Raw genomic sequence first — 12,125 nt, 5'->3', positions numbered from 1 at the left:
GATTCCACAGCAGACCGACGTTTTCCGATTTGTGCAGCTTCTGCAGACTTGCAGATCAGTTTTTAAACTTTTGGGGAGGATAAGGATGGACGAAAGTCCCTTACCTGGTCCCGCAGCTTGCCTTGCGGTGGGGGGGAGGCGCTCCGGTTCTCCCCCCGAAATTCTTGGCGGGGGTGAGGCGCCCCGCCCCTCCCAGCTGAAATTCAGGCCGGGGGGGAGGCGCCCCATCCCTCGCTGCCGAAATTCAGGCCGGGGGGGAGCGCCCCGTCTCCCCGGCCGCGAAATAAAAAAAGTAAATTGAAAAGAAAAAAAACATGATAGGCTACGTAACGATTTACGTAGCCTATCACAGCTAGATTTTCAAAGTCAGCCATGATAGGCTACATATATCGTTACGTAGCCTATCACGGCTGACTTTGAAGAAAAAAAAAAAAGTGCATACACAAATGGCGCCCATGGACACCGCCATTTGCATACGCGTTTTTTTCCCCCCCAAAGTCAGCTGTGATAGGTTACGTAACAATATACGTAGCCTATCACGGCTGACTTTGAAAATCTAGCCGTGATAGGCTACGTAAATCGTTATATAGCCTATCACTTTTTTTTTTTTTTACTTTACTTTGTAATGGCGGTGGCGGCAGCCAGTCGGAAGACCAGCCGCCACCCCCGCCGAAACGCCGCCGGGACCCGCCGCTGAGAAGGACATTCGCATGAGGTAAGTCCCATCCTGGGGGGGGGGGCAGGGAGGCGGAGAATTTCCCCACCAATTTTGGGGGGCCGAATGCCAACGCATTCGGCCTCCCAGAGATTCGTGGAGAAATTCTCCGCCATCCCTAGTAGGGATGTAAGGATTTTGTTAAATCTGCTCGATCTGTGTTTTGCGGAATGTCAGGCATCTTTCATTCCATTGTCAAGTGTCTTTTGTCTGCTCATTGACAGAATCAGATTTTTTTTAGGGATGTACAAGAATTTTGTTACTGTTTGCAAATGCATGTTTGTACTAATCCACACAACCATGATCGGCTCCTTCGTAAGTTGTGGAGCATGATGTGCAGACCCAGACTGCTGGGTTGTTGAGGGGCTAAAGAACCCAGCGGTCCAGGTTTGTACATAATACTGCACAAGCTATGAAGGAACTGATTGTGAGTTGTGCGATAAAGCAAAAGAGGCAGGCGCATGGGAAGCAGCACACCTGGTTTTTAAACTAATGGGTTGTCATTACGTGTGAACAGGCCCATTGTTTCAGCTCTAAAGAAATGTATGCTATTTTTATATCTTTAACCATTTGCTCCTCAAATTGACTTATTATAATTCATATTTAGTTTGCCAGAGCAATACACCATAGGTTGGATCCATATTTAAGCTGGACCAACTGTACTGGCCCCTCCTTCCTACGGCAACCGATCCAACCCCCTGAAATGCTACACAGTAAGGCAGGAGACTCTACTGAATGGGGTGAGCTGTGGTGTGTGTGGCAGGGAGTGGAATCCCCCAAAATCAGGCAGAGGGATCTTCCACGAGTGGAGCCCTTCCTCTCGCAGAAGGCAGATCCTGAATCCAACCCCATGGGATTTCGAATGCAGGTTGATTGAGCAGCTTCAGAACCTTCAGGCAGAATTGCACAGACCTGCTGCATGTATATGGGGTGCTTGCTTAAGCACTATCCCTAAGCAGAGTAGGATCCACTGAGAGAAAAAAGCATCTAAATGCACATGCAGATATTCCATGAGCCCCAAACTGAGGACACCTGAGAGGGAAAGTAAAATAGGTGAAAAAACAATGCTGAAAAGTTACTCAGAAGACCATATTTGCAGATCTTTGAGGGAAGCTCTACTTTCAAAAAGGAAAAATGGGCTTTGAATTGCTTCTTGTACCCATGTAATTTTTGAGGTGGTTGGCAATTAATGTACAGCACCAAACTACTTGTAATATTGGAATGCACAGTGAAAATGCTGGCTGCAGTGCATGCTTCCCTTTTTGGAAGCTAGCAAGTCACAGGAGCTGGGTGTCTGGCATTCCTTTGGTGTTGTACAATACATCTATTCTTTGTGTGGCATGCAAATGTCAGTAAGTTTGAAGCAATGGTATTTGGGCTGCACGTATGCTGTCAGTAAAATGAAACACTTGAGAGCCTTGCTGATTCATATTCTGAATCAATGAATGAAGGAGCCTGGGGGAAGGAGGACCAGCCAGCAGCTGCACCGGGTGGATCCTGAGCCTGCTTCTGCCCCCGCCAACAGGTACTTAAGGCGGGGCTGCCAGAGGCAGTGCCTCGGCGTCGTGCCAAGTGCGACGCTAAGTGCGCACTTAGTGTCGCACTTGGAGTCGCGTAGAACAGGACCTGAAGACCCATCCACCTGCCTCTCCAGAGACACCAGCAGCCACAGATACCAGCAGCAAATAGCAGCAGCAGAGGGCAGCAGCTTTAAAGACGAGGGAGAAAGGGGCAAACATGGACTTTATCTGCTCCTTCTTAGCTGCTGTTCTTTTTTATCTCTTTTATATTTTATACTGTTGAACATTTTATACCCTAACATTTTAATATGTGCCTGGGAGGACTATTGGGCAACTCAGGGGGTCGGGGAGGTGCCACTATAACTGTGGTCACGGGCAGGGGGAGGTAAATAAAATCTCCTTCATCCATGATTTGATTGTGGATGAGGGGGCTGACCTGGCATGAATTACTGAGACCTGGGTGGGGGAACTGGGAGGGGTCACTCTCTCCCAGCTGTGCCCTCCTAGGTACTCAGTGCAGCATCAACACCGACTCGAGGGTCAGGGAGGGAGGGTTGCCGTGGTCTATAGGAATTCAATCTCCCTCTCCAGGCTTCCTGCTCATTCGAGTGCAGATCTTGAGTGTCTGTACCTTGTGTTGGGTACCCGGGACAGACTAGGGATTCTGTTGGTGTACCGCCCACCCCACTGCCCATCAGACTCCCTGCCTGAGCTGACAGAGGTGGTCTCAGACTTGGTGTTGAGGACCCCTAGGATGATGGTCCTGGGGGATCTCAACTTCCATGCCGAAGCCGCTGTATCTGGGGCGGCTCAGGACTTCATGGCCGCCATGACAACCATGGGGCTGTCCCAACATGTCATCGGCCTAACGCATATAAAAGGACACACGCTTGATCTGGTTTTCTCAACTGGGCAGGAGGATGGTGATCTGAAAGTGGAGGAATTAACATCTGTCCCTTTGTCATGGTCAGATCACTTCCTGCTGAGGTTTAGAGCCTTCCCCCTCTGCAAGGGTGGGGGACCTATTAAAATGGTCTGCCCCCGGAGATTAATGGATTCTGATGGATTCCAGAGGGCTCTGGGGGACTTTCCTGCTGGTATGGCTGGTGCTCCTGTCGAAGCCCAGGTCGCTCTGTGGAATGCAGAGATGACTCGGGTGGTTGACACGATCGCGCCCAAGCGCCCTCTCCCTCTGAGCAGAGCCCAGCCAGTTCCTTGGTATACACCTGAGCTGAGGGCAATGAAGCAAGAGGGGAGAACACAGGTGGAGGAAAACTCGTGCTGAGTCTGACCGAACACAGGTAAGAGCCCACTATCGAGCCTACTCGGTGGCGGTGAGGGTGGAAAAGAGACAGTTCTTTTCCACCAGCATTGTTGTTGTTGTTGTTCAGTCGTTCAGTCGTGTCCGACTCTTCGTGACCCCATGGACCATAGCACGCCAGGCCTTCCTGTCCTGCGCTCTCTCCCGGAGCGTGCTCAAGTTCATATTCATTGCATCCGTGATGCTATCTAGCCATCTCATCCTCTGCCGTCCCCTTCTCCTTTTGCCTTCAGTCTTTCCCAGCATCAGGGTCTTTTCCAGGGAGTTTTCTCTTCGCATTAGGTGGCCAAAATATTGGAGCTTCAGCTTCAGTATCTGTCCTTCCAATGAGCACTCAGGGTTGATTTCCTTTAGGATGGACTGATTTGACCTCCTTGCAGTCCAGGGGACTCGTAAGAGTCTTCTCCAGCACCACAGTTCGAAAGCATCAATTCTTCGGCGCTCAGCCTTCCTTATAGTCCAGCTCTCACAGCCATACATTACTACTGGGAAAACCATAGCTTTGATTAGACGGACCTTTGTCGGCAAGGTGATGTCTCTGCTTCTTACTATGCTGTCTAGGTTGGCCATAGCTTTCCTCCCAAGGAGCAAGCGTCTTTTAATTTCATGGCTACAGTCACCGTCTGCGGTGATCTTGGAGCCCAAGAAAGTAAAATCTGTCACTGCTTCCATTTCTTCCCCTTCTATATGCCAGGAAGTGATGGGGCCAGATGCCATGATCTTCGTTTTTTTAATGTTGAGTTTCAAACCAGCTTTTGCACTCTCCTCTTTCACCCTCAACAAGAGGCTCTTTAGATCCTCTTTGCTTTCTGCCATTAGGGTGGTATCGTCTGCATATCGGAGGTTGTTGATAATTCTCCCAGCAATCTTAATTCCGACCTCTGATTCATCCAACCCAGCATTTCTCATGATGTACTCTGCATATAAGTTAAATAAGCAGGGTGACAATATGCAGCCTTGTCATACTCCTTTCCCAATTTTGAACCAATCGGTTGTTCCATGTCTGGTTCTTACTGTTGCTTCTTGACCCTCGTACAGGTTTCTCAGGAGACAGGTAAGGTGGTCTGGTACTCCCATCACTTTAAGAATTTGCCACAATTTGTTGTGATCCACACAATCAAAGGCTTTAGCGTAGTCAATGAAGCAGAAATAGACGTTTTTCTGGAATTCTCTTGCTTTCTCCATGATGCAGCGAATGTTGGCGATTTGATCTCTAGTTCCTCTGCCTCTTCTAAACCCAGCTTGTACTTCCGGTAGTTCTCGGTTCGCATACTGCTGAAGCCTAGCTTGTAGGATTTTGAGCATCACCTTGCTGGCATGTGAAATGAGCGCAATGGTGCGGTAGTTTGAACACTCTTTGGCGTTGCCCTTCTTTGGAATTGGAATGTAAACTGACCTTTTCCAGTCTTGTGGCCACTGTTGAGTGTTCCAGATTTGTTGGCATATTGAATGCAGCACTTTAACAGCATCATCTTTTAGGATTTTAAATAGCTCAGCTGGAATACTGTCATCTCCGCTAGCTTTGTTGTTACTAATGCTTCCTAAGGCCCACTTGACTTCACTCTCGAGGATGTCCGGCTCAAGTTCAGTGAGTGCACTATCATGGCTATCAGGGACATTCAGATCTTTCCTGTATAGTTCTTCTGTGTATTCTTGCCACCTCTTCTTAATCTCAACTGCTTCTGTTAGGTCCCTGCCTTCTTTGTCCTTTATCATGCCCGTCTTTGCACAAAACGTTCCCTTGAGATCTCCCATTTTCTTGAAGAGATCTCTAGTCTTTCCCATTCTGTTGTTTTCCTCGATTTCTTTGCATTGTTCATTTAAGAAGGCCTTCTTGTCTCTCCTTGCTATTCTCTGGAACTCTGCATTCAGTTGGGTATGTCTTCCCCTTTCTCCCTTGCTTTTCGCTTCCCTTCTTTCCTCAGCTACTTGTAAAGCCTCATCAGACAGCCACTTGGCTTTCTTGCATTTCTTTTTCTTTGGGATGGATTTCGTTGCTGCCTCCTGAACAATGTTACGGACCTCCGTCCATAGTTCCTCAGGCACTCTGTCTATCAGGTCTAATCCCTGAAATCTATTCCTCACCTCCACTGTATATTCATCAGGGATATGATTTAGGTCATACCTGAACGGTTTAGTGGTTTTCCCTACGTTCTTCAATTTAAGCCGAAATTTTGCAAGAAGCAGCTCATGATCTGAGCCACAGTCAGCTCCAGGTCTTGTTTTTACTGACTGTATGGAGCTTCTCCATCTTTGGCTGCAAAGGACATAATCAATCTGATTTCGATATTGACCATCTGGTGACGTCCATGTGTAGAGTCGCCTCTTGTGCTGTTGGAAAAGAGTGTTTGCTATGATCAGCGTGTTCTCTTGGCAAAACTCTATTAGCTTTTGTCCTGCTTCATTTTGTACACCAAGGCCATGCCTGCCTGTTATCCCGGTGATTTCTTGACTTCCTACTTTAGCATTCCAATCCCCTATGATGAAGAGGACATCTTTTTTTGGTGTTAGTTCTAGAAGGTGTTGTAGGTCTTCATAGAACCGATCAACCTCAGCTTCTTCGGCCTCAGTGGTTGGGGCATAGACTTGAATTACTGTGATGTTGAATGGTTTGCCTTGGATTCGTACTGAGATCATTCTATCATTTTTAAGATTGTACCCCAGTACTGCTTTTCCCACCCTTTTGTTGACGATGAGTGCTACTCCATTTCTTCTAAGGGATTCTTGCCCACAATAGTAGATATGATGGTCACCTGAATTAAATTCGCCCATGCCTGTCCATTTGAGTTCGCTGATTCCCAAGATGTCGATGTTCAATCTTGCCATCTCATGTTTGACCACCTCCAGCTTACCTTGATTCATTGATCTTACATTCCAGGTTCCTAAACAATATTGTTCTTTACAGCATCGGATTTTCTTTTCACCACCAGACACATCCACAGCTGAGTGTCCTTTCGGGTTTGGCCCAGCCGCTTCACTCTTTCTGGCGCTACTTGGAAATACCCTCTGCTCTTCCCCAGTAGCATATTGGACACCTTCCGACCTGAGGGGCTCATCTTCCGGCGTCATATCTTTTAGCCTTGTGATACGTTCCATGGGGTTTTCTTGGCAAGAATACTGGAGTGGGTTGCCATTTCCTTCTCCAGTGGACCACATTTTGTCAGAACTCTCTGCCATGACCTGTCCGTCTTGGGTGGCCCTGCACGGCATAGCTTATGGCTTCACTGAGTTACGCAAGCCCCTTCGCCACAACAAGGCAGTGATTGCATCTTCTCATTGTCGTCCAGCAGAGATTTTCCAAGTGGTTCGCGGCCTGTTACATTCTGGGCCAGGGAGAGAGACGGTGAAACCCTCGGTAGCACGCTGTGACGAGTTTGCACGGCACTTTGAAGATAAAGTCGATCAGATTCGTCATGAATTGGACACCACCATTAATGCAGTTCCATTGGTAGAGGCGTTCAGAGCACCGTCTGGTCCAGTTTTATTGGATGAGTTTCAGTTACTGAGGCCTGAGGATGCGGACAAGGTGCTTGGCCAAGTCCGATCGACCACTTGTGTGCTTGACCCTTGCCCTTCATGGCTTATTAAATCAAACAAGGAGAGGATGTCTGGCTGGGTCCAGGAGGTTGTAAATTCCTCCTTGAGAGAGGGAGTGGTGCCTGCCGCTTTAAAAGAGGCGGTAATTAGACCACTCCTGAAAAAGCCTAACCTGGACCCAGAGGATTTAAACAATTATAGGCCAGTGGCCAACATCCCCTTCCTGGGCAAGGTGCTTGAGTGGGTGGTTGTAGGACAGCTCCAGGCACTGTTGAATGAAACGGATTATCTAGATCCATTTCAATTGGGCTTCAGGCCTGGTTTTGGAACGGAAACTGCCTTGGTCGCCCTGTGGGATGACCTCTGCCGGGAGAGGGACAGGGGGAGCACGACCCTGTTGATTCTCCTGGACCTCTCAGTGGCTTTCAATACCATCTACCATGGTATCCTTCTGGATAGGTTGTCTGGGTTAGGAGTTGGAGGCACTGCACTACAGTGGTTCCGCTCCTACTTGGATGGCCGATTCCAGAAGGTGGTGCTGGGGGATTATTGCTCTGTGCCATGGCAATTGTGCCATGGGGTTCCACAGGGCTCTATTTTATCCCCCATGCTGTTTAACATCTACATGAAACTGCTGGGGGAGGTTATCCGGAGGTGTGGGCTGAGGTGCTATCAATATGCAGATGACACCAAGCTCTACCTCTCTTTCTCATCAAAACCAGGTGAGGCAGTGGCTGTTCTGAATCAGTGCCTGGGCACAGTAATGGACTGGATGAGGGCCAATAAACTGAAACTCAATCCAGACAAGATGGAGGTACTGTTAGTGGGTGGTTCGTCTGCCCGGCTAGGTGATATTCAACCTGTTCTGGAGGGGGTTGCACTCCCCGTAAAAGATCAGGTTCGTAGTTTGGGGGTGCTCTTGGATCCAGAACTGTCACTTGAGGCACAGGTGAACTCAGTGGCATGGAGCACTTTTCATCAGCTTAGGCTGGTATACCAACTACGCCCTTATCTGGACAGAGGTAGCCTAGCTACAGTGATCCATGCTCTGATAACTTCTCGTCTGGATTACTGCAATGCGTTATACGTGGAGCTGCCTTTGAAAACGGTCTGGAAACTTCAGCTGGTCCAAAATAGGGCAGCAAGATTGTTAACAGGGACTGGCCTGCGAGCTCATATTACGTCAGTACTTTTCCAGCTGCACTGGCTGCCAGTCCATTTCCGGGCCCGATTCAAAGTGCTGGTGTTAACATTCTAAACCCCTTAACGGCTTGGGGCCAGGTTACCTGAAGGATCGCCTCCTCCCATATGTGCCTGCCTGGACCTTAAGGTCATCGTCAGCGGCCCTTCTCCGTGAGCCCCTGCCAAAGGAAGTGAGGCGGGTGGCTACTAGGAGGAGGGCTTTTTCTGCTGTGGCACCCCAGCTGTGGAATGAGCTCCCTAGTGAGGTTCACCTGGCACCTACATTGTATTCCTTTCGGCGCCAGGGGAAGTCCTTTTTATTTTCCCAGGCATTTTAGCATTTTAGCTTTCTAAATTTTTAGCTTTGCTGTTTTAAATCTGTATTTTAAACTCCTGCACTGCTGCTAGGTTTTATTGTGGTTGTATTGTTATATTGTGGTTTTAATGTTCTATATATTTTAAATTGTTTTATTGTGTGCTGCTTGGTTTTAATTTTTGTGAACCGCCCAGAGAGCTTCGGCTATTGGGCGGTATAGAAATGAAATAAATAAATAAAATAAAATATTGCAATCTGAACAGGTAGGCCACGCATAAGGTATAGCTGCTTAATCCACAGCTGTGAGTGTTTAAACAGCTGCATATGATCCTTAGGTCAAACAGCTATGTCTAGAAAGAAATTTTCTCTGCATTAAATGGAATAGAAATGTTCTGTTCTAAATTCTTGTTTGCTGCTACTGTTTGCTTGAACAACCCAAGTAGTACTATGTTGCTCCCAAAGATCAGTCCATTTCTAGACTTGCATTAGAAAACAAGAATTTCAAATTCTCGTTTGGTGAGGACCCACTGCAAACATGAACTCCATCAGACATCAAGCTCATGACGAGCCTTTAAACTAGGGTAAAATTTCTTCTTTTACACCTATTAAAGGCACAGGAGCTCTATCCTCATTTTCATGTGTCCACCCTACTTTAAACCTTGCTGAGCATCTTATTTCTTCCTGCTCCCTCCACCCCCACAACACACATGCTACTGAAAAATGAAATGATGACTCTGCTGTTCTAGGCAAATAATTCCAGAATTTTATAACTGTACTAATTATAAGCTCTTTTTTGATCACCAGTCTGCATTTAGCATTGTCTACTGTATATACCCTTCATACCAGTCCTCTTCAACCTAAATAAGGCTGGTCCCCCCACAGACATTAAAGGGAGAGTTTGCATATAATGCTAAGCCAGGATTTAGTGTTATGGGCAGAAGAAGAAAAGAGATCATACAAAAACTGGCTGGAGGAATGAACCAGGCTTCGGTTTCACTTGAGCAGTTTCCCGGCTTGCTGTTACATAGGAACCAGGAAATGGGGTTTAAAAGAAACTCTTTGTTGTTGTTGTTGTTCAGTCGTGTCCGACTCTTCGTGACCCCATGGACCATAGCATGCCAGGCCTTCCTATCCTGCGCACTCTCCCCGAGTGTGCTCAGGTTCATATTCATTGCATCGGTGATGCTATCTAGCCATCTCATCCTCTGCCGTCCCCTTCTCCTTTTGCCTTCAGTCTTTCCCAGCATCAGGGTCTTTTCCAGAGAGTTTTCTCTTCGCATTAGGTGGCCAAAATATTTGAGCTTCAGCTTCAGGATCTGTCCTTCCAATGAGCACTCAGGGTTGATTTCCTTTAGGATGGACTGATTTGACCTCCTTGCAGTCCAGGGGACTCGTAAGAGTCTTCTCCAGCACCACAGTTCGAAAGCATCAATTCTTCGGCGCCCAGCCTTCCTTATAGTCCAGCTCTCACAGCCATACATTACTACTGGGAAAACCATAGCTTTGATTAGATGGACCTTTGTTGGCAAGGTGATGTCTCTGCTCCTTACTATGCTGTCTAGGTTTGCCATAGCTTTCCTCCCAAGGAGCAAGCGTCTTTTAATTTCATGGCTACAGTCACCGTCTGCGGTGATCTTGGAGCCCAAGAAAGTAAAATCTGTCACTGCTTCCATTTCTTCCCCTTCTATATGCCAGGAAGTGATAGGGCCAGATGCCATGATCTTAGTTTTTTTAATGTTGAGTTTCAAACCAGCTTTTGCACTCTCCTCTTTCACCCTCAACAAGAGGCTCTTTAGATCCTCTTCACTTTCTGCCATTAGGGTGGTATCATCTGCATATCGGAGGTTGTTGATAATTCTCCCAGCAATCTTAATTCCAACCTCTGATTCATCCAACCCGGCATTTCTCATGATGTACTCTGCATATAAGTTAAATAAGCAGGGTGACAATATGCAGCCATTTGCTAAAGCAACCTCAAAGCCTGGATTGTTTTTCTGACTTGTTGAACAAACTAGAGTTTCATTTAAACCGTAAGTCCTGATTCACATATAAAAACACTCACAGGAATCTACTAAAGCTAAATGGAAGCCTCATTTATTCCCCCCCCCAAGCAAGACATGTAGGAGAGGGGAGGTAGGGACTTGGCAATTCACACAGGTTCCTTTCTGTTCATGCATGTAACACTAAATTATGGTTTAGCATTACGTGCAATTATTTCCAACTGCAGTCTTATCTCTTCTCAGCCTTCTTTTTTCAAAGATAAACACAGCTAGACTGTCATAACATTTGTTCTGTGAATAGTTATCTTCAACTGTTTGAATATTTGGGAAAGAGGAAGGGGCTTTGGGGAGAATGCTGGGCAATGTGACACGCTGATGGGAAAATCTCTGAGGCTATAAAAATGTTGTGGGGAAGATACTTTTTAGTGGGAGAGGAGACAGAAAGCAGGCATGAATGAATAAGTGAAGACTGTCAAGAGCTGACGCAGCATTACACAAAGATCTCTGTTTCCTAGTTGCTTTCAACTCTCTTCTGAACAGGAAATGTTTGACGTTATTCTGGATGAAAATCAGCTTGAAGATGCATGTGAACACTTGGCAGAATATCTTGAGGCCTACTGGCGTGCCACACACACTACCAGTAGCACCCCCATGACACCTTTGCTTGGAAGAAACCTAGGCTCCACTGCACTATCCCCTTACCCTACTGCAATCTCTGGATTACAGGTATGAACCTATGCTTTAGTCATTGGTACAGAACATATGATGTAGATCAGAGCAAATCTTCGTAGCAATCAGTCAGTACAACACGTGCCCCATTTTCTCTTAAAAGTGAGATTTCCACTAATGTATGTAAAATATTCCACAGTATTGAAAAGTATAGAAATTCCATCCATGCACACTCTTCCACATATACATTACAGCCCCACAAGGCTTTGGAATGTGTTCAGTCTGTATTTTCAGTATACCTACTAGCAAATGTATGCTTCACTGGCAAAGGCTATCGCTTATGGTTGAATTATATGCACGGTTATTAGAAATTAGTCCCATTGGGTTCGGTGGGATTTACTCCCAAGTAAATGCGCATGGGTCGCAGCCCTGATGTCTCAACACTTGAGAACTCTCGGCTGCATGTACAAAATCGTGTTCAAGTAATATGGATGTTCTGTTTGGTGATTAATCTGGGATGGCTCATTCCCAAACAGAAATCATCATGATCCTACAGCCAACAAGTAATGTACAGACATGTGAGAACTAGCCTTAGTCACCATGTAAATAAATAAATAAATAAATAAATAATTCAGTGGACGTCGTATAAAGGATAGTTTTGCTTTAATATACATATCTATAAATGTTAATATTATTATGCATAGATTGAGGGGAATAGAACATAAACACATCTTACCTTTTCACGATGGAAAACCTGCCGCACAGGATGCTCTTAGAAGATAAGTGTGTGAGAAATATATGCCACTAAGTACTGCTGTAGTTAGGCTTGCCAAATAATTTTTCATCGATTTTTCACATGTTGACC

The 12,125-nt window shown here is 46.4% G+C and overlaps 1 protein-coding gene across 1 annotated transcript in view; it reads left to right on the top strand.

Annotated features, from left to right (window-relative positions):
* Positions 1-12,125, top strand: part of CACNB4 (calcium voltage-gated channel auxiliary subunit beta 4) — a 142,378-nt gene that overhangs the window by 127,324 nt on the left and 2,929 nt on the right. Inside the window, exon 13 of the mRNA XM_084810959.1 lies at positions 11,132-11,317. Within this exon, the coding sequence (XP_084667085.1) occupies positions 11,132-11,317 (186 nt within the window). The remainder of the gene's footprint in view (positions 1-11,131; positions 11,318-12,125) is intronic.

The sequence above is a fragment of the Heloderma suspectum genome, chromosome 1, assembly GCF_057233095.1.
Source record: "Heloderma suspectum isolate Gila_16-S chromosome 1, 16-S_ref, whole genome shotgun sequence".
Classification (NCBI taxonomy): Eukaryota; Metazoa; Chordata; class Lepidosauria; order Squamata; family Helodermatidae; genus Heloderma; species Heloderma suspectum.
The sequence above is the reverse complement of the archived record's forward strand: the minus strand, read 5'-3'. Positions and strand labels throughout refer to the sequence as shown.